This window comes from Salvia hispanica, chromosome 6 (genome assembly GCF_029641045.1).
Source record: "Salvia hispanica isolate PSC_SH4W2 chromosome 6, Shi_PSC_v1, whole genome shotgun sequence".
Taxonomy (NCBI): domain Eukaryota; kingdom Viridiplantae; phylum Streptophyta; class Magnoliopsida; order Lamiales; family Lamiaceae; genus Salvia; species Salvia hispanica.
Window position 1 is genome coordinate 12,968,795 of NC_142697.1, and position 23,191 is coordinate 12,991,985.

The 23,191-nt window shown below is 35.2% G+C and overlaps 3 protein-coding genes across 5 annotated transcripts; 2 read left to right on the top strand and 1 right to left on the bottom strand.

Moving 5' to 3' along the window:
• LOC125205331 (dihydrolipoyllysine-residue succinyltransferase component of 2-oxoglutarate dehydrogenase complex 1, mitochondrial-like) lies at positions 1 to 5,073 on the bottom strand. Of its 3 annotated transcripts, none has more exons than XM_048104198.2 (15): positions 4,836 to 5,073; positions 4,690 to 4,751; positions 4,496 to 4,570; positions 4,220 to 4,277; positions 4,100 to 4,127; positions 3,519 to 3,589; positions 2,864 to 2,941; positions 2,713 to 2,768; positions 2,429 to 2,473; positions 2,071 to 2,337; positions 1,890 to 1,984; positions 1,312 to 1,402; positions 1,124 to 1,234; positions 575 to 769; positions 1 to 487 (listed from the first exon to the last, which is right to left on the bottom strand). In XM_048104198.2, the coding sequence occupies exons 2-15, from the start codon at positions 4,738 to 4,740 to the stop codon at positions 296 to 298; spliced, it is 1,413 nt and encodes a 470-aa protein (XP_047960155.1). In that variant the 5' UTR covers positions 4,741 to 4,751; positions 4,836 to 5,073; the 3' UTR covers positions 1 to 295. The 3 variants fall into 3 exon arrangements, with proteins under 3 accessions (XP_047960155.1, XP_047960154.1, XP_088917263.1); XM_048104197.2 differs by having other exon boundaries at positions 4,921 to 5,072; XM_089061137.1 differs by lacking the exons at positions 3,519 to 3,589; positions 4,100 to 4,127; positions 4,220 to 4,277; ... (1 more) ...; positions 4,690 to 4,751; positions 4,836 to 5,073 and adding an exon at positions 3,451 to 3,498.
• Positions 5,074 to 7,039: 1,966 nt separating this feature from the next.
• LOC125205332 (nucleotide pyrophosphatase/phosphodiesterase-like) lies at positions 7,040 to 13,246 on the top strand. The gene is made up of 12 exons (XM_048104199.1): positions 7,040 to 7,258; positions 9,629 to 9,720; positions 9,802 to 9,877; positions 9,961 to 10,083; positions 10,338 to 10,430; positions 10,565 to 10,694; positions 11,362 to 11,443; positions 11,538 to 11,670; positions 11,784 to 11,989; positions 12,106 to 12,231; positions 12,419 to 12,728; positions 12,803 to 13,246. The coding sequence occupies exons 1-12, from the start codon at positions 7,040 to 7,042 to the stop codon at positions 13,106 to 13,108; spliced, it is 1,896 nt and encodes a 631-aa protein (XP_047960156.1). The 3' UTR covers positions 13,109 to 13,246.
• A 7,662-nt stretch (positions 13,247 to 20,908) lies between these two features.
• On the top strand, positions 20,909 to 21,928 carry LOC125206226 (uncharacterized). The gene is made up of 2 exons (XM_048105511.2): positions 20,909 to 21,346; positions 21,557 to 21,928. Exons 1-2 carry the CDS (start codon positions 20,909 to 20,911, stop codon positions 21,926 to 21,928), a joined length of 810 nt encoding a protein of 269 aa, XP_047961468.2.
• Positions 21,929 to 23,191: the final 1,263 nt, after the last annotated feature.

Sequence of the window (23,191 nt, forward strand, 5' to 3'; positions counted from 1 at the left end):
GTTTCCAAAGTGAAGTTTTTAACTTAAGCAATTTTCAGTACTAATAAATTGTGATGTTTCAACTTAGCCAATTTTCAATAATCAAGCACCGTATACATGGCGGTTTCGAAAGTGAGGAGAAACGTGAATGGTTGTGTTCGGAGAATCTCTTTTCCAATTTGGAGACGGGAGGCCACATGGAAAGACAATCTTTGTTCAAAGACGAAGCAATAAGCAAAAACTGCAAAACTTTCAACATTGTGCATTTATTTTTGCCCATCTCAAACTCATTGATGCATCAATGTCCACAGCTGCATCATACATCCAACAGCAGTCTACGCGGGTCTTCCACCACATCTTTGATTCTTCTCAAGAAGAATACAGCCTCTCTCCCGTCAATCAGTCTATGGTCGTATGTGAGTGCAATGTACATCATGGGTCTTGGAACAATGTTGCCTCCAACCACCATAGGGCGGCTCACTATCGAGTGCATCCCCAGGATAGCAGACTACAATTTCAACAATCGATTACTTAATGAATATGTGCTTATACTTTAGAGAAGACCAACATGTTAAAAGACAGAAGAGGTACAAACCTGAGGAGGGTTGATGATGGGAGTACTAAGAAGACTTCCATAGACACCACCATTTGATATGGTAAGCGTTCCCCCAGCCATCTCATCAATTGATATACTGCCATCATTTGCTTTCTTGGCGAGGTTATTAATCTCCTTCTCGACCTCCACAAAATTCATATTTTCAGCATTCCGAAGAACTGGAACAACAAGACCCTGATGACATATAAATTTCTCAGAACAAGTGATTGAGAAAACCTATAAATTCATGAGTAACCAAAAGGCATATGAGGGAAGGTAAAGCCAAATCTATTAAGTTGGCTTTTCTCGTATGCTTCATAAAACAAAAACTTCCTAGCAAGATTATGTGTAAAAATATAGAGAGGCATATCCAACTTGAAAAGGATGCATTGTCTATCCACAACCCTATATCTATCCATGGAAGTGATATTACCATTAATCCTACTTCAAATGCACATCATGCAAATAGATATTTATGTTACACTCCAAGCAGTGTACTTCAAAATTTAAATATATCAAAGTTTCATCTCTAAGTAAATTGTATCTTGCCTTGGGGGTACCAACAGCTATGCTAATATCTACATAATCTCTGTAAATGATATCATCTCCATCAATAACAGCGTTCACTATTGGCTGCTTCTGCAAAGCACTTATTGCTGCCTGAAATACAAACAATAAAAAGTTCAATTAACATGAAACATGCATAAGAATAAATACTTATATTAATTCCAGCATACTTTAACAAATCCAGACATTAAACCCAGCTTCACACCATGTTTTTCAGCAAATACGTCCTTGTAGTCAGAACGAAGTTTCATCAAATTAGTCCTGATATAAAACAAATCAAATGTCTAGTGGTCAAATATGTTGCATGGACATTGGAGTATATGGTAGTATAAAAAATCTAGATTCCAGAAAAGGGTAATCAAGCAACTGGGATAAATATTCCAAATATTGTTGAGCAGCCATTGCAGCCCTATTGATAGTGGTGAAACAGCTTATACAAATGTCAAGATGAACTCAGAAATCAATACAAACACTAAAACTTGCACAAATAAGAAAATTGGACAAAGTCCAGATACAAACTGAAACAAAGCATGTAACCAGCAGGATAAATAACTGGTAATGGCCACATCATCATATATTCATATGGGCATTTCTCTTGCTGAGCATAAAAAAAATACCTACTTTTGTTTTAGCTAGAACAGGACAATATGATTGACTAAACCACAACGGTCGCAGAAATTACAAGTATATGAACAGACCCATATCCTTCTTTAGGAAATTAAAACCACCTGGAGCTGAGTAAACTCACATGTCAACTTCATTGAATGTTGTCAGCAATGCAAATGTATTTTGAGAATCCTTCAATCGTGTGGCAACTCGTTTCCTAAGCCTCGTCATAGGCACCTGCACCAGAGCAGATAACGTTACAAACTCCACTTATCACAAATTTATAATGGCTTCATACAAATACGTGAAAACTTTGGACATACACGTCTTTCCCTTTCTTTAGGAGGCAGCTGGGGCTCACTAGCAGAGTGTTTGGGAGGAGGTCCTTTGGGCTTTGCTACAGCAGGTTTTGTCTCAACTTTAGGTGCTTGCTTCTCCTTTATCTCTTCCGCAGGAGGTGATGGGGAAGAAGGAGATTTTTCGGATGGTTTCTCATCGGAAGGTGCAACATGAGTCGCACCCTCACCGGATTTTGATATTATAGCAACCTTGGTACCAGGTTCTACGGTGTCTCCTTCCTTAGCTACAAACTATTAGCAGACAATAAGAAAAATAATCAACACCCAAAGTAACAAAACAGATAATGAGAATAAAGTGCTATTCAAAATTTTGAAACTGCACCTCCTTGATCACACCAGCTTCAGGACTATTGACATCAATGGTGACCTGGAATGATGAGCAAACAAATGGAAAATATGAGATAAGAACCTTGGAGAAGAATCACATATAAAAAGTTGCTTCTCTTAGTTCTGGATACGCAACACAATATAAATATGCAAACAAATGTCACGCACTCACGCTACCATCCAGAATCATCAATAGCAGGGGCCAGGGAGTGACAGCAGATGATGATTCTGCTGCAGGAAATGGTAGAGAACTATTATGAGTTCACTATTAGTGAGTACCTTGTCTGTTTCAATCTGAGCTATTGGCTCGTCAACTTCCACTCTATCCCCAGGCTCTGCTCAGAACATCAACCAGTTAAAATTTCACCATCAGATGACAATAACTTTTGTGAAAAAAAGTGATGTCATAAATATTTATAGAGAAACATACTTTTCAAGAATGTTGCCAAAGTGCCATCAGTTATAGATTCACCCATAAAAGGGACAACAGCTTCAAAAACATCACCATCTGCTTATGCATCAATAAGGAGCAAGTTACAAGCATGATCATGAAATGAATAAAACAATAAATAAATGCATTGAATGTGACTCCCAGCAATCTACATGGCGATAACCAATCTTAATTCTGAAATTATATACAAGTCAATAGATGGAATTTGGTGGCCAAAAATACAAACAGCAAACAAGATACCAAAAAATTAAAGGCCATAATGCAAATAATATAATGAAACCGGCACTGCAGAAGAAGCCAGCAAATGTCATCTAGCATGTAAAGATGAGCTAACCAAGGGAACACCTTAAACTCCACTAAAAAGGCAGAGCCTGAGTCCTAGAGAAACTAATAGAAGGATATAACTTATCCAAAACTAATTTACATTAAGTTCCCTGCCTTTCTAATTCTTAGTTTTGCTAGCCCCAGATAAATTATTTATGTCCTTAAATTCATAATTGTTTGAAAACCTACTTTTGATATTCATACAAATCTAATTGGGCCGCAAACCTAAGAAAAGGGCATACATCTGAAACATGATAAGCTTGTCCATAATCACTGGCAACTGTAAAGGTCATCCAAGTAAACACCATACCACTGTCAGAACTGAATGGCCTACTCCAATTCTGCAAATTGACATTCTTGAGGGAACTGTTTAGTGCTTCCCTGCAAATAAAACAAAAAATCATATCCATCTGAGGCAAGTTTCCCAAACAAGTTAACATACATATTCCTCCTAAATATTTCAGTAGGACGTAAAATGTATGCCTTTTCCAGAAAATCCAATGGACGTGAAGTCAAGTGACAACTGTACCACTTGATCTTGAGGATACATTTCAGGATACTGGCACTCTCTATGATATAACTAATTTCCATCATCAAGTTAATAGTATAGTTTATTGAGGCTTGTTCTGCAATTAGAATTTATGACATCTTTGCTTTCACAAGTCCAACACAATTGTGGTCTAAAATATACATTTGGTTCCTAAACTCAATTTTCTACGATCATACTACCTAATAAGCCTAAACAAACTTAAGTTTGATTTTAAACTATAATTAATCTCAATAGTTGGCCTTATTATGCCAAACCCATTTTTATCTTAGCATTCATCATATAGTAAAATCTACACAATGTATGAAAATCTTGTAAATGTATATAAATATTGGATTACTAACCTTTTTGGCATCAAATACATTCTCTGCCCTGTATAAATACGATTCATGAATAATTAGTGAAAACCCATCTAATGAGTAATTTGGGCCATGTGAGGGCAAAGGAAATGAAACTACTCATACCAGCGGAAGGAAGGTGACAAAAAGTTCGAACATTGCCAAATCCCCTTATGCAATTTATCTGTTCAACATCTTAAATATAAGTGACTGCCACATATAGTCGAATACATCTCAATCAAAAATTAAATCCAATTGAATAGCACACTTCACAACAATCCGACACAATGTCTTTTACACCAAAACTCGAGTAACAGATCAAAGCAGACTATAAATGCATGATTTTCACATTTTTATGATAACAACTGATTCTTTAGCATTTAAATGAAACCATCACATTACCTCCTCCACCACTGGAGAGCTCACCCGAGGGGCAGATCCTGCAGGCTTAAGCTTGTAAAATGATTTTCCACAAACCTAATCCACGAAGTGCACAAGTGAGTTCCCACGAGCATCTTTTTCCATTAAGCAAAACAGAATATCACTGAGAAATTGCATACTGAGATATTTACATGCACGTAAAAGTAAGAATTTACCGAAGCAGATGAGGCGCCGGAAGCGGCTTTCCGTCTTAAAGCACCTAACATGACGCCTTCGACTGGCAAAACGAACATAATGATCCATCAGAAAAAAAAAACAGAGAAGATATTAAAAGACAAATAAAAATTGAAAAAAACATCACCGGCAAACCAGGTAACAGATCTCAAGATGAATTGATACGTGAATACAATGCACAACTGCGGAATCGAGAGGAGAGAGGAGGTAACCTGATTAGGGTTTGATTGGAAGAAGGTACAATTAAAGAGAGAACAATTCCAAAATGCTTGCTAGTACGATCTTCGCCCTTTGCGAGTTGTTGTTGATTGACTATTGATAAGCGTAAATATAATTATGCAATTGAAACAAAGAAAATTCTACAAGTAAAATTAATAAAAATGGAGTACTCCCCTTCACTAATTAAGAAGATTATGCATGCACAATATTTTTACTTCGTGCCTTATTTAAAAGACATCATCTTAAACCATTCGCCCCCAACCGTTTTATTTGCACTATTTCATTTCTTCAATTTAAAAATCAATTAATAAAACAACATTTTATATAGTATAAAATTTTATTAAAAAAATTGAAAATTATATTACAAATTCCTAAAAATAAAAATTGCATAATTTAATTTTTAGAAAGCAAATGAAAATTTTTAGAGAGAAAAATGAGTGTGAGAAATAGTTTTGGGTAAGAATGTGATGAATGTGATATTTTATAGATGATTTTGGGATGAATTGGAAGATAAAAATATGAAAAAACATAAAAAGGAAAAACTGATGTTCGGAGAAGGGAATTTTTTATTAAATTTAATTTGTTTCTAATTTATAAAAAAAAAAACTAATGGATGGGACGGGACAACCCTCCACACCAAGAAGCCCGACGGGGCGGGGCACCCACAACGACATCTCTTAACCATCTTGTCCCGATAAGATGGGTCCGGGCTTGTTAAGGGATGTTGTTGGTGATGCTCGGAGAGAGGAGGGAGTAAAGTAGGAGAGGTGAAAATAGAATAAAGTAGGAGGGGTGAAAATATAATAAAAAATAGTAACACTATTATGTTGGAATGCCACACAGAGGAATACAACTCTATTAATGCGGAACAATGGAGTACTAGGGCTGGAAAAAATACTGAAATACCGATCTTATTGTACCGAAAATATCAAATTTTCGGTATACCGTGATTTGCGGTAGGGTATGATATAACGGTATGAACTTTCATATACCGCGATATACCGCCTATGTACGAAATTCGGTATACACTGTAAACTAAGGTACATACCGTAAGAGTCATGAATATAACTATATTACTTATAAAATATATTTTATATATTTTGAAATTATATAATCTATCGTGAAATATAAATATAATTATGAATAAAATATATTTTTTAAATTATAAAATATAAATAATATTCTAAAAACACAAATGATCTAATTTCATTGATTTTGATAGTCAGGTATACCACAAAAATACGGTGACACACTGTTGTTGAACCTGCATCGTCACATGTGTGCTTCATTCTTTAATAATAAAAATAATTAAATAATTAAATAATAATATTAATTTTTAGCAAATTATCTGAATCAAAATCGAAATAATCGGGCTCCTAACTAATCAATCTGACAAGGACAAAAACTGAATAAGGTTGTACTCAAACCCATTAGTTTTGTGTCTGTTTGTATTGTCGAAAATTATCATCCCTTAGCCAGATACTCCTTAATTTGTCCCATTATTGTTGTAGGAATCCTTTTAGGTACGGAGATTAAGGAATAAATATTTTATAAGTTAAATGGAGTATGAATAAAGCACGTGAGAATAAAATAGGAGAGTTAAGAAAGAATAAGATAAAAGGAGTGAAAATATGGGGGAATAAAATAAAAGCAATAAATAAATTGTACTCTTACTTTAGAAAAAAGAGTTAACTCTAATAAAATAGTCTTAAAAAACTGATAGGATGAAGGGAGGTAGTAGAGTTTACATAATGTTGTGCATGAATATATTCCGTAACAAAAAGGGTCTTTATTGGGTAAAAATAAAAAGTAACAAAGGTATTTATTTTATTGGGTGAAAGTAGTCACTAATCATATAACAAATCATATCCCATATGATCTAAAATTTGTCTACACTACAGCGGATAATATCATTTATTGGAAAAACAATAATGCATTGAGAAAGAAACTTGTTTAAGCCAATACACGTGGTTTATAGCACAGAATAAAATATGATATAACAGAAAGCAAAAAAATCAAATGTGAATAGTTGCTGGAGTACGTTTGAAAAAATGTAACTATAAGTCTATAAATAGGAGATGTGGTTGCAGCAAAGCCAATTAAGCAAGGAAGATGAAGTTCATAGCTCTAGTTTTTGCAGTAATTGTTACTTTTGTTTCTTCATCTTCATCATCATATTCATCAGTTATTAGAAAACACAGTGATGGTAAAGAAAAGGGTAGGGTGGTGGTGGGAGAGCAACCCTTGTCCAAAATAGCAATCCACAAAACTGTTGCTGCTCTCCGCCGTTCTGCCTCTATTAAAGCCTCTCCACGACTCCTCGGAACCCATGTACGTAGTATTGTGTTGATAAACTTATGTCATTGTAAACAAAAAGATATAAGTTTATCAACATAAAATTGTGTTAGTAAACTTATATTATTGTTTTAATATTTTTAATATACGGAGTTGAGATATTTATTAGTTCTATATTAGAATTTAGTTATTTTTTTAATCACATCCTATATATTTATTTATCTATTTATTTGTTTGTTTTTCAGTTAGAAGTATAGTATTCTGTTTAAATTGCATTTTTGTGCACCCGTTGTCATTATTTCAGTTTTGTGTGTATATGCTGCTGGAATGTAATTTGGAATTTAAATCACATATCTTAAATTGATTTATTTTTAGTTTTTTTGGTTTTGTTTCACCCATGTTGGCTCCCGTTAAATGGATAAATGCTTATATCAATCCTTGCAATTTATGGAAAACATATTTTATTTGAGTTATGGGGATTACTCTTTCTATATAAAATCTCAACTGAGATGGACAGTGAGAAATAAATATATACACTTGTGCATCTTCATACTCCATCTAACAACAATTAAATTCAAAGAATATTCTTTATACATCCACTTTTTGTGTTTGTGCGCCTTACATTTCTCAAAATTACACATTATACCCAGTTTCAAATAATAATTCCAAGTCGTTCTTCAGCTTGACCAACCATGACTAGTAGTAGTATTTCTCTTTATACACATCTTACTAGAAACATTAAATACATGATTCTTGAACATGCCATAAGCAGTGGCGTATGCAGCTTATAAAAGGGGTACAACTGTACCCCCAAAATATACGGTCTTAATTAATAATATCGATATCCTGCTGCTGTAGCATAAGTGACTAGGGCTGGGTCGATACGATATACCGTATCAAAAATTTTGTTTCGTTATCATACCGAAAATATCGATATGAAAGAATTTTATATCGTTATTGTTTCGAAAGTTTCGGTATACCGAATTTCGGTATACCGGAATTTCGGTATGGAAAAAAACTATACCGTTACCGTTTCAAAATTTCGGTATATCGTAACGAACTTCGGTATACCGTTCTGAATGGTATATCGATATTTCGTACGATATACTGAAATTTTATACCATTTCGAATACCTTTATACCAAAAATTATAATTTCAAAACTAAAAAATAAAACCAAAATTAATATAATTTTAACTTAATAAAATAAACATTGTCCACATCTTCATAATAAAAAATATATAATTTAGTTATATGGATATATTTATGATTTAAACTTCTGATCTTAAAAAAATAAATTATATTATTATTATTATTATTATTATTAGTATTATTATTATTATTATTATTATTATTATTATCGATATAAATAGTATAAACGATATGTATCGATAACTCGATACGTATTGATTTTCGATATATTTCGGTAATACCGATAATATCGATATATACCATATATTCGATATAAAACGGTATATCGCGGTATAAGAAAATTTATATCGTTATCATACCGAAAACTTTCGATACGGTATTGTATCGTACCGAAAGTTTCGGTGTACCGAAAATTCGATATATTTCGATATTTTTCAATACGATACGATCGATATACCGTTTTTCGGTATATTTACCCAGCCCTATAAGTGACTTAGTCGTTGAAGGGTTGGTCTTTAGAGTAACAGGCCAGGGTTCGATTCCTAGCATTGCAGTTTTAGGGTGATATATGAGTAGCATTTTTTAATCATTGCATTTTTGACATTAGTCTTTATTATCATAATTTTAGGTTACAACAATATTTTTTTTCATCCCCAATTTCAAAATCCTGGATCTGCCACTGCCATAAGTGTTTACGGCTAAAACAACGCAGTATAAACAACACACCCATCATACTAACAAAAAAACTAAAATATTAGACTAGACCCAACAAAAAGTAAATAATGAACTCAAAAAATGGAAAATTAAATCACGTTGAAAATGTAAAAATTAGAGTGATAGGTACTGTTTAGTCATACCCTTGTCCTGATTATGATTAGAAATTTTATTTATCAGCAATTTAATTAAATATTTAATTCATGTAAAAATACATTTTCTTGTGATTATTATGGAGTATACCTTTTATGAAAGTTAATTCATCATCATAGCTTTTTCGTTAACAAGTAAAAAGTGGTAATAATACAGAGAAAAGAGATTTACGCATTAAACAGAATTATTAATTTAGTACTACTATATTGTTTTATTATAATTTGCAAAATGCTTTTTTTATAATTGTACAGGTTTCTTTTAAATAAATATAGTTTGATTATTAAATTCACAATTGAATTCTCTCGTTCGAAAATGATGAATACAAATTTATTTTCTCTACAATTCAAAGATTTTGATGATTCGTTTAACAAAATAGAGTTTTGATTAAGGGCGAGGACACTGAATGGGTGGAAGTCCGTCTTCAAAATGCTCAACCCTCTGAAGATGATTGGGTTGGAGTTTTTTCTCCAGCTAAATTCAAGTAAATTTCATTCTCTGCATTCATATTTTCTCTCCGCAGTTTACAAAATTGACTCGTATTTCTCATTCAATTGTACCACAGTGAATCAATCTGTGAGCCGGAACCAGGTGCTCTCGATGAAGGCGAAACTCCATATTTATGCACAGCCCCGATCAAGGTTGGTTTCCTTGTGATTTTTGTTTATAATCTAATTCTGTCCATCTAATCCACTATTTATACTCATTGTTGCGTTTGATTCAGTATAAATATGCGAATTTCTCCAACCTCAACTACACCAACACTGGAAAAACCACCTTGAAGTTCCAATTGATCAATCAGCGCGCTGATTTCTCCTTTGCGCTCTTTACTGGTGGACTGGATAATGTAAGACAACATTCATTCTTACTTCGCCCTAATAAAAAACTATTCAGTAATTATACAGAAACGTGATTCAAGTACTCAAGTTATTTCTCACTAGGTTGGCAGTAGAAGTTTCAATGCTAATATATCCTCTGATGATGAGTTATAGTAGCTTTTAATATTTTGTTAGACAGTATAGAGCTGAGTGATCCTCACATTTTTTTACAACGCTTATATTTGCTATATTTGTGTCGTGATGAGAATTTCATGACATGCAGCCAAAACTGGTGGCGGTTTCAAATCATATATCATTTGCAAATCCGAAGGCGCCTCTATACCCACGGCTTGCTCAAGGCAAATCTTGGGACATTGTAAGTTAATCTGGCCTACCATTACACTGGTTCTTCCGTTGCTTTTCCTCTGTTTAGTTACTCATAGTCTAAACAGTTGTTTTAATTTTGATAAAATATTGGCATTATCATTCCTCTTTTTGTGCTCTCTGTAGATGACAGTTACCTGGACCAGCGGCTACAGTATTGATGAAGCCGTCCCTTTTGTTGAATGGGGCTGGAAGGGATACACTCAAATATACTCCCCGGCTGGGACTCTGACATTTTCTCGAGGAAGCATGTGTGGTAAGCCCATTTGGTTCTAACCTCAAATTTCAGTGCACCTACTTCAAAATAAGGGTGACCCCTCTGAATTGTTTTCACTAGTAGAATCTCTTATTGGCAAGTTATCAAAAAGTCCCATTGAAGTCAACTTCCTGTGACAAACATGAACTAAGAAAATCTCGTGGAGGCTCTCTGAGTCTATGTTCCTATCGCTAGATTAACTGCAATTGAATTTTGGTAAGTTCAAGCAAAAATGCTTATGGTTAAAGATTTTACTCACTTTGTTGAGACTAAATTGGAGAGGTGAAGCAAATCATGCTGATATTTCAACTTGTGTTCCCCAAATACCTTATACGTTAGAGTCCCTCTTCTAAATAATAAATGTATCATCTTAGTAATATGAAGTGTTGCACTGTTGCCAAAGATAACTTTGAACTTCATTCCATGTTTTTACTGGGTTGTTCATGTCAAGTTTGTGAACAAAAATTCAACAGTGCACAACATGGAGCTGGTTCACAAGTTTTGCGGTAGAATAGAATCAACAGATTTATTGCTGCTCTTGATCATGTTATGTGGGCATAGCTTTGAATCCTATAGAATATAGAAAAGATGAGGCACTTGTTTGTTCCATTTAAACATTAAGAGCATACGGGACTGTAGCTGACGGAGTTTCTAAAACTGGTTTTAGGTGGACCTGCTCGAACAGTCGGCTGGCGTGATCCGGGCTTCTTCCACACAAGTTTCTTAAAGGATTTGTGGCCTAACACTGTGTTCGTTTCTCTCCTTCCCTCCAATCTTATTTTCCTCGTCAAGCATTGCGTTTAGCTATCACTCTTTCTCAATATGCAATCCTTGATATTCCAGGTACACCTATAGGATGGGTCACATATTATCTAATGGTTCATATGTTTGGAGCAAATTATATTCTTTCAAGTCATCACCATATCCCGGACAAGAATCATTGCAGCGCGTTATAATATTTGGTGACATGGGAAAGGTAGTAATTTTCCATGTTGTGAGGAAACTAAATTATTTCAATGTCCTTTCCATTCTGTAATAAGTAATTCAAATAATCGATATGAATCACAACCGGATGATGCAAACTTTCAGGCGGAGCGCGATGGTTCCAATGAATATGCTGATTATCAGCCAGGCTCACTCAATACCACTGATCGTCTTATTGAAGACCTTGATAACTACGACATAGTTTTCCACATTGGAGATCTCCCATATGCAAATGGTTATATCTCTCAGTGGGATCAGTTTACTGCACAAGTGGATCCTATACAATCGGCAAAGGCTTATATGATTGCAAGGTTGGTCTTCCATGCCTATTTCATCTTCAGTTTTTCAATCTTTTGGTCTCTCCGCACGTGTGTGTGTGTGTTTTGTTTTCCTTAGTGTAGATAACATAAATGTTTTCTCTTTGCAGCGGCAATCATGAGCGCGATTGGCCAAATTCAGGTTCTTTTTATGACACTAACGACTCTGGTGGTGAATGTGGGGTGCTTGCTGAGACTATGTACTATGTTCCTGCAGAAAATAGAGCCAAGTTCTGGTAAAGTTCATTCCAGTTAGCAACTTTCTCGTGGCCGTTCACTTGAGCATTGCTGAGCATAGATACAATAATGAAACATACGTTAAGTTGGAATGTCAGAACCTAGAATTGTAGCTCTCAATGCTTCCTTGCCTCAGAGGTTAGCATTGTACTCTCCGATTTCAAACGAGGGATTTTTTGCTTGCAGGTACGAAACGGACTATGGTATGTTCCATTTCTGCATTGCAGATTCGGAGCATGACTGGAGGGAAGGATCCGAACAGTACAAGTTCATTGAAAAATGTCTGGCATCTGCAGACAGGCAAAAACAACCTTGGTTGATTTTTGTAGCTCATCGTGTTCTTGGCTACTCATCCAATAGTTGGTACGGCTTAGAAGGGTCTTTCGAAGAGCCTATGGGAAGGGAGAGTTTGCAGAAGCTGTGGCAGAAGTACAAAGTAGACATTGCTTTCTACGGTCATGTGCATAACTATGAAAGGATCTGCCCTATTTACCAGGTGAGGTGCCTTGCTGTCCATATATATATATAAACGTAGGTTAGCTATTCACATATCTTATCCGGTATTTGCAGAATCAATGTGTAAACTCAGAGAAATCACATTATTCTGGCACGGTGAACGGGACCATCCACGTTGTAGTTGGAGGAGGAGGAAGCCACCTATCGGATTTCACTACCATTGATACGGTGTGGAGCATCTACAAGGACCTTGACTTTGGGTTTGTGAAGATGACAGCATTCAACCGTAGCTCCCTTCTGTTCGAGTACAAGAAGAGTAGTGATGGGGAGGTGTATGACTCCTTCACCATCTCAAGGGACTACAGAGATGTCTTAGCTTGTGTGCATGATGGTTGTGAACCTACCACGCTTCCTACCTAACCAGTTTCCGTTACATGCTCACCGTCTCTTTGAATAAGCTTCTCTGCTTCTGTTTGTTGAAGCTCTTTATGTATTGTAAGTCACTAAGTTGTTACTATGCGGAGTTGAATAAATGGTGAGTTTCATGTTAATTACTAAGGAACTTTACTGAATGGATGATTTATTCAAAGAGAAAGAAGAAATGATATAATCTTGAACAACAATTAACTACTAATTAACTGGTAGGCATTTACTCTAGATTATATACATGACATGATGACAATAAACTCTGGTCTCTTGGGTAAGGCATAATACTGGAATGCATTATTTATTAGTTTGGGCTAGGGATCTTAATCGGGTCATTCTATCGGGTTTTGGTCTAACTCTATTAGGGTTACATGCTAATCCTGTACGAGCTCATCGAGCTAGAATTTGATTGGAATTAACATTTACCATCCTAACCTTAAACGATCGGATTTTGGGGATTAGCCCATTTGGGGTAGCCTTGTGGGCTAATCGGACTACAAAATAATAATTAATATTATCTTTTTTATTTATTAATCATAAAAATTCTAAATTTCTTATAGATAATATATACATTTACATCATTAGCAAAATAAATATTATAATACAAAAATATTTATCATAAATTAGAATTAAAAAATAAAATATAAGGTGGATATAAAAAAAATATACGATTTGTAAGAAAATAAGGAAATATAGTTATTTCTTAAGCACTTATTTATACAGTAGAATATTTGTATTTATCTTTTTTCTTTTATAATTTAGGACAATTATGAATTTTCGTCTAAACTTTTATACAAGGACGTATATTTTTCAGAAAGAAAAAAAGAAGAAAATGTGGAGGAATAGTTCGAATAAAAGGACGTGACACATGACAGATGAAAATATGTAAACAAAAATATTATTTTTGCGCAGCCTAGCCGGCTGACCCGCCTAACTCGCCAGTCCGATGGGGCTAAACTCGATATGCCGATTTTCTAATCTAGTTGTAATTTTGTTAACATCAGCCCTTTAATTTTAGCGGGCTAATTGGGTCAATCCAGCAGGTTCGGGTTTAACTAACATCCCTAATTTGGACATATATTAGTGCAAGTGACTTGAGAGATTTAATTTTGTATAGAGATGTAATCAGGTCAGTCTAAGTGTGTTGCAGGTTAATTGGTGCTGTCTAATCAAATTGTATTTTTATTAGGTTATAAATATTCAACCCTAGCTATCAGGGTTTGGATTTCGGGCTAGACCAATAGACTTAGCGAGTGGCTCTCGATAAAATTTACATGTGATCAATCCAATACGTAATAATGAAAATTAGTTATAAGATGTAAAATATTTAATTATAATTAAATATTAATTTAATATTAGTATAAATAATATAAAATATAAATGTATTTTCAAAAATTTAAAAGCATGTTTTAAAAATTAAAATATTTATTGTAGTGAATTTTCCAATTTATTATTATTACTCCCCATACCATAAAATTAGAGACATTTGGGACAACACATGTTTTAGTACATAATGAGTAAAGTACGAGAGAGAGAAAAAAAATATTGGAGCATGTTAATAGAAAATATGGCACATCTCATTAGAGAGAAAAAAGTAACTAAAAATAGAAGTTCACTATTTTTATGGAACGTACCAAAATTAAAAAAATCTATATTTTTATGGGACGAGAAAGTATTATATTAGTAACCTTCAATTTAAAAATAAAATTAAAGGTTATTTTTTGTTTAGTTATTTATATTATAAAAATTGTCAATAAAGTGTCAAACAAATGGAGCAATAGACAATATATGTGATGCACAATTTATTATCACTTCAACTAATTACAAGTATACAAGACATAAATAGCATAGTAAAAGTAAGCACATGGGATCAAACACAGATACTCCCTATGTCCGCGAATGGGAGTCCCATTTTTTCATTTTGGTCCGTCCACAAATAGGAGTCCCGATTCATTTTTACTATAAATGGTACTCCCTCCGTCCCATAATAAATGTCACACTTTCCTTTTTAGTTTGTCCCACAAAAGATGCCACATTTCCTTTTTTTGGAAAAAGCTCTCTCTCACATTAAAATAAATATACTATTTTCTCTCTCCACCTAACACACAAAACAACATCACCTAAAATCCTGTGTCAATCCCCAAGTGTATCATCTATTATGGGACGAAGGGAGTAGTAATAGGTCACACATTCCAGTTCCACTAACTCATTCAACTCATATTCCATTTAATTTATATTCAAGTAGGACTCATATACCACTCACTTTTTTCCACCTACTTTTTTTAACATTTCTTAAAACTCGTACCAAAAAGAAATGAGACTCCTATTTAAGGACAGAGAGAGTAATAGTTTCACAAATTGACTATCAAATACTTGCTTCATATGTTATTTGGAGAAACGAGGTTTTAAGTGATTTAACTAAACTAAAGCAATTAAGCAGGTAAACAAAGCAATTAAAGCAAAAGCAAATAATCAGATTTGATGAGAAAACAATATAGACAAGGGAATTCTAGAGATAAAATTTCACTACTTTTGTCTATTACTCCCTCCGTCCGTCATTAGGAGTTCCATTTTTTGGCGACACGAGTTTTAAGAAATGTTAAGAAAAGTAGATGGATAAAAAGTTAGTGGAATAGGGGTCCCACTTGTATATATTAGTTTTAAATGAAATGTGAGTAGAATGAGTTAGTGGAAGGTGAGACTCTATTACCATGTATGGTAAAAGTGAACCGGGACTCATATTTTCGGACGGACTAAAATGGAAAAATGAGACTCTTATTCGCGGACGGAGGGAGTAAAACACAGTTATGATATCCAAACAACGACTTCAGAGATAATATGGCGAGTCACCTAATTATTGACGTTCACCGAATAGCGTTGATTACTAGCATTATGGTTGTCAATCTTATCCAATAACTTCAAACAAATTAATTAGACCTCTATAAAGCCTTCACTTTCAAGTTTATTTTTTTTAGATATTGGCTATAGTGTCATCAATCCTAATCTAACACTAGATCCTCTCTTGATTCCCCCACATGCCATTAAATCATACCATGGGTTGTGTCACTAGAAGTATTATCTAACAAGATTGAACGTAGTAAATACTCCCTCCGGCCCATAGAAATATGTCATATTTATGTAACGCCCCAAACTCTTTAAAACGAGGGACGCTACCAAAATACTAAAATTCTAATAATATACTAATATCTTTTACTTTAAAGTATAAAAATTTAATGGGAAATAGGAGGAAGTAAAAACGGTTAATAATTTGGATAGGGCAAACATCACTGACAATTTCTTTCTAAATAAAAGAAATATTAACCCCATAAAATAGGAGGAAGTGAAAACGGTTAATAATTTGGAAAGGGCAAACATCACTAACATTTTCTTTTTAAATAAAAGAAATATTAACCCCACAAAATATTCTTAATAATTGTATATTCTTTAACGGATAAGTCACCAAAATCAAATTACTCTTCCTATTCATGTCACATCCCTTAAAAAACCCCCTTAAGTTATCAAAAGTCATATCTTTGGGTCACAACCAACAAAAAATCAATATTATCAACCACACAATTTCAAAGCACAATAATATTCAAACTATTCATATTTATCCAAAATCCCCAAATGACTAAAAGTCAAAATAGCTGACTGGGAGATCATAGACCTCGTTGACTGTTGTCCCGTCACCGATTCCTTAACCTGAAAAAACACATGAAACAATAGGGTGTGAGTATGCAAGCACACTCAGTGGGGAATACGCTGCAAGCAGTTATAATCAATTGTGTAATGAATCATATAACATAATGAACCATCTCAACTTTGCTGACATCTATATGAGACTAGTCTCGATCACTCGTGGACCTGACCCCTCGTGGGCTATTGGTGGCCTGTCAGCGACCCATATGATCCCTCGTGGATCTGACCCCTCGTGGGCCCATAGGCTCATCTGAATGACGCACGACACAACAATGATTATAACCATGTAACCACTATGCTTACAGATAAAGTAACCCCACCTGGCAAGACGCAATTCAATATAACCTCCTTAAACTTGGTTCGGTTGTTCGTCCTCGAGCCTTGGATGTGCCACTCCTAGCACATAAGCATTTTAGCTCAGTTTATACAATCCTAAATTTAAACTTTAAACTTTAAACTAGGAACTTGAACTCATTCCATCATTAGAACAAACTTAAAGCACTCGAACATCAAACAGACTACCCATAATCTTCTTTCATCTATAGAATCTATCGAATTCCACTAACTAACAAGTTACAACACACAAGACGGTTAAATAAATGAATCTCAGTCAAAGGATCTGTCAACACATAAGCACATAATACATTCACCATATGTTTCAAAATATAAAAACCTATCACTCAACCATATCAAATTATCAAGGTATAAAAATTGTCACACTTACTACTCATATGGTCTACAATTGTAATTCTAAAAAACAATGCAAAACGGTTTTTAAACGATTTCCAAGAATAATCACACATCTTCCTACATCATTATTTACATGATATCTCAAGTTCATAATCCTCTCACACCAATAGATTACTCAAATAAAACTAACAAAGTCACTTTTACTATTATCAGTTACTATTCACAGTGGACTCCACTAACTTTGAAAAATCATTCCGTTCGACTCATAAGTCGAAAACCGACGAAACTAAAATGCAAAAGATAAGAAGAAAAGTCCAGTTTATAAGGATTTATTTTGATCTTGAAATTCTTATCCGTTTAGGATTTGTAAATATTTTCCCGGAACCTGTTATGAATGGCAGTCCTTTTAGAAAAATTCATCATAAATCCATATGAAGTCGGTCGAAGCTGAATTTTGGCGAAAATGTAAAAGACATCTAAGGATACATTCTAGTAAAATATGAGCTGGAACCAAAATCTTTTGGTCTGTCAAATAAGCCCCGAAACCCACTGCTTTGAAACTGTGTATTTGTTGACATTCAAAGACTTCACTCCAAAGTTCATTTCTTTATTTCTAAAGTGAAATAGAGAATTAATTGCACCAACAACAAAAAAAAAAAAAGCTTTCTTTTAGCTCTAGTATTCAATAATCCTACTAACCAATTCAAAGTTTCAAAACCACAAAATAATCATCTCCAACAAACAAATATAATAGCCAAGCAAGCAAAGACACAAAAATCAATTCTCTCCACTCACACATATTATTGCACATATAACTTTCAATTAAAAAGAACATAAACACAACATGGGATGTCATACAATCAAGGAGTAATTTCACATTTTACTCTAAATCATAAAAAAATGAAATTGAAATTGAGAAAGATTCAAACCTTGATTCCGACTTTAATGGATATTATGGAAGCTGAGGATGAATAAGCTGAGTGGAGGGAGGCTAGCCGGAAGCCACAGCACCGGCGGGTAGCAGCCGGCGATTTCTGGTGGCTAGAAAAACCATCAAACAGAGGAGTGAAGGGTGATGTGCAGTGGCGAAGCCAGAAAAATACTCGGGGCCCAAATTAGTGTTAACGGTAATTGGTATTTCAATGGTGCCGTCGCCGGAAGTTGCATGAGTATATAAGTGAAATAACTAGAGCATGATCAATAGAAACTAGTTATACATATGATGAATATTTACTCATTTACAAATCAGAAAATTATTTTTTACAATTAAATTGCATTGAATAAGGTAATTTTATGGAAGAAACAAAAAATTAGAGTAACTAGAGCATGATCAATAGAAACTAGTGATACATATGATGAATATTTACTCATTTACAAATCTGAAAATTATTTTTTACAATTAAATTGCATTGAATACAGTAATTTCATGGAAGAAACAAAAAATTAGAGTAACAAGACAAAACAATCTGAAAATTATTTTTTACAATTAAATTGCATTGAATACGGTAATTTAATGGAAGAAACAAAAAACAAAAAATTAGAGTAACAAGTCAAAACAATTTGAAAATTATTTTTTACAATTAAATTGTATTGAATACGGTAATTTCATGGAAGAAACAAAAATTAGAGTAACAAGTCAAAACAATCTGAAAATTATTTTTTACAATTAAATTGTATTGAACATGGTAATTTCATGGAAGAAACAAAAAATTAGAGTAACAAGTCAAAACAATCTGAAAATTATTTTTTACAATTAATTTGCATTGAATACGGTAATTTCATGGAAGAAACAAAAAATTAGAGTAACAAGTCAAAACAAAACTTCAGCAGTCGGGTGGACTCTACCTCTTTATTTTATATTAAACCTAATATCTATATATAATACTCCCTCCGTCCCAAAATATTAGACCCATATACTATTTTGGGGTGTCCCAACATACTTGAGCCATTTCTATTTATGCTAAAAATTTACTTCATTACCAACTCCACTTACACCACAAAACAACATCTCCTAAATTCCTGTGCAAAAAAAAAAGGGTCTAATATCTTGGGACGGAGGGAGTATATAGTTCATACTTCATACTACTAAAATTGTTGGGGGACCATCCCCCCCCCCCCCCCCCCCCCCCCCCCCGCCCCTAACGTGGCTTGGCCACTGGCTATGTGTATGAATCTGTCGTTGTGGGTAATTGTCTAGTACTCCCTCCGTCCTTCATTAGGAGTCTCATTTATGGGTTACACGGGTTTTTTTAAAATGTTAAAAAAGTGGATGGAAAAAAGTTAGTGGAATAAGGATCCCACTTATATATACTCCCTCTATATTCAAAAAATAAAAACATTTGAAACGACACAGGTTTTAATGCATAATTAGTAAAGTAAGTGAGAAAAATTGGTAAAGTAAGAGAGATGAAAAGAAAAATGAGTTAGATAAGAGAAATTAAGTGAAAAAGTACTAAGTAGAGTTAGTGAATAAAGTTTCTATTTTTAAGGAACGAACCAGAATGAAAATAGTTGTTATTTTTAAAAAACGGAGGGAGTATTAGTTTTAAATGAAATGTGAGTGGAATGTGTTAGTGGAAGGTGGTACCCTATTATCATTTATAGTAAAAGTGAACCTGGACTCCTATTCACGGACGCAAGAAAATGGAAAAACGAGACTCATATTCACGGACGGAGGGAATATATATTTGGTGTAATGTGTATGTTTAGTAGGTGTAAAGCTAGAGAGATATTTAGAGTGTGTGTCAGTCGGTGCTAGACTGTAGCACGTGTGTATGGTGGGTTCTTAGAGCATCCTTAACGCAGGCGGGCCGGGCCGCAACTCGCAAGTCCCGGCCCGAATTTAGCGTTGGAGGACGGAGAGTCACGGCCCGGGACGGTCCCAAGGACGCAGTTGCGTCCCTGGGCCGTTCCCGAGTCCCGTCCCGGCCTAGGGTTAAACGTGTTGGGCCGTGCCGCGGAGAGTCCCGGCCCGGCGTTATTTGGGGTTCGGGCCGGACGGGGACTCTACTTCATAATTTATTTATTTTTATTTTTTTTATAAAACTTGAAAATTTATATAGAAATACCACTCTTCCATCCATTTTCATATTACTTCAACTTCATTTCTCTCACTCTCACAGTAAAATTCGAAAAATGACTCCTCGCCGTGAAGGTCAACGAGCAATCGTAGCTCAAATGGCTCGAATGTTAGAGACGGGGATGCCCGCAATCCAAGCAGAAATCAACAACAAGGTGGAACGCTCTCAAGCTGCTATTCAAGCGTGGAACGAGCAACACGTCCGAGTACCACGTACTCGGATGTATATCCATCGAGATCGTGAACAAGCTGGTTTGCGGCTTTTCATGGATTATTTCGCTGCAGATCCTTGATGGAGTGATCAGATGTTCCGTCGCCGGTTCCGGATGCGGAGGCATGTGTTCCTGCGCATTGTCAACGCAGTTGTAGCTCGTGACTCGTACTTCATGCAGACCGTCGATGCTGTCGGGCGACAAAGTATATCAACTTTGCAGAAATGCACATCCGCCCTACGGCAACTCGCTTACGGAACAACTGCAGATATGTTTGATGAGTACCTCCATGTGAGCAAGCATAGTGGACACGATTGCCTAGCTAGATTCTGCCGGGAAGTGGTCGAAGCATTCAAGGACACATACTTGAGAAAGCCAACGACCGACGATGTTCGCAGATTGGTGTGGATGCACAAGGACACCCACGGCTTCCCGGGGATGCTGGGCAGCATCGACTGTATGCACTGGCAGTGGAAGAATTGTCCAATGGCTTGGAGAGGAGCACACACTAGCAGGCACAAGGGCACACATCCAACGATTGTGTTGGAGGCCGTTGCCGACCAACGGTTGTGGATCTGGCATGCCTACTTTGGAGTCGCTGGGTCGAACAACGACCTCAATGTGTTGAACGAGTCTCCATTGTTCAACGGCTTGTGTGTCGGGCGAGCGCCTACCGTAGAGTTCACAGCCAACCACCGTCGATACACTATGGGGTACTATCTGGCAGACGGGATCTACCCTCGATGACCCGTGTTCGTGAAGACCATCACATGTCCGACAACGGATATGAGGAAGTTGTTTGCCAAAAAGCAAGAGGCGGCTCGGAAAGATGTGGAGTGCGCATTCGGAGTCCTCCAATCACGTTGGGCTATAGTGAAGGGTGCGGCCCGTGGTTGGCACCTTCCAATAATCGCAGACATCATGTATGCATGTATCATAATGCATAACATGATCGTTAAGGAAGAGGAAGAAAACGTCACTTTCTGGAGCGATGATCCGCTCGCCAGCACCAGCAGTAGCTACACTGTCACCGACCAGCCCGTGCAAGGTGTTCCTCCCGACGTGTGCAATGTCATGGCCCGTTCAGCGCGATGCGCCAAGAAGAACTACACATACGCCTCCAAGCGGATCTAATTGAAGAAATTTGGAACCGCAATTGACTTATGTTTTAAAAAAAAAAAATTTGAAAATTTTAAATTTCAATGTTGTAATTTTCTATTTTTCGATTGAACAATGAATTTTCCCGGTTTTAATTGTTCAACGTATTCTATTTTACGATTAAAATATGTTGTAGTTGTGAATAGTGCAAATGAATAGTTGTGGCTTGAGTTGTGGCCAGCGGAGTTAATGGAGTTGTGGCCTAGAACCCCTAATTTGAGGGAATGATGACGTGGAGGGGACTTGCGGCCCAAATCTGGTACGGGGTTTTAAGGATGCCCTTAGTGTAGATATTTCTCATATCCTTCTATTTTCTTTTTCTTATTATGACTATAAAATAAAATCATACAAATATTTATATTGCTCAAACATGTAGCAATTATTAAATCTCAATCAATCTATCAAGTGTAAAACTAACATATAATAAGAGCACAATTAGAATTATGAATGACATTAATCAAAATCTCTATTTTTCTAATTTCCTTTCAAATTTCTTATATTTACTAATTTCACCATTAAATCAAATACAAACACTTAAACCTTGTTTAATTTGCAAGGGCGCGTCTTCAGTCAAGTAGGACAACCTGTAAAACATTTGGAAATCAAGCTCATTAGTTCCAAACTTTTACAATTAATTAATTGCCAATTAAATAATTTCAATTTTTTTAAATACCCAAAAATATAATAGCTTCTTTTTAAAAAAAAGATATGTGGTTTTACAATTTCCTTTTTCTTCCGTCCCATAGAAATAGTCCATATCAATTATGGCAACTTTTTTCTCTTTCACTTTTACTTTATCATTTATGGAGTCCACCGTACACTACACAATTTCAACTATTATTTTTTTCTTTCTCACTTACTTTACCAGTTACACATTAAAACTTGTGCCAACCCCAAATGCCCTATTTCTATAGGACGGAGGGAACTTTATGGAGTATAATTCTTGGATATAATTCTTGAATAATTCTTTATGGAGTATAATTCTTGGATATCAAAAAATGGAATTAAATAAACATACAGAGCTACTCTCAAATACCTAGAGTTCACAAGTTTATTAATGGACGAGTGATAAGGCTAATTTCGTGCATCGGTTATATGGTGAAAAGCGTTATAATTTGCTGGGTCTAACACGTTTCCTAAGCCAGGTGTGTGAAGAAAAATCGTTAGATCGAGGAAATGCTGAAGGAGATGGTCTAGCGAAGGAATGAAGTGAAGTGAGCAGGATTTAAAAGAAAAGAA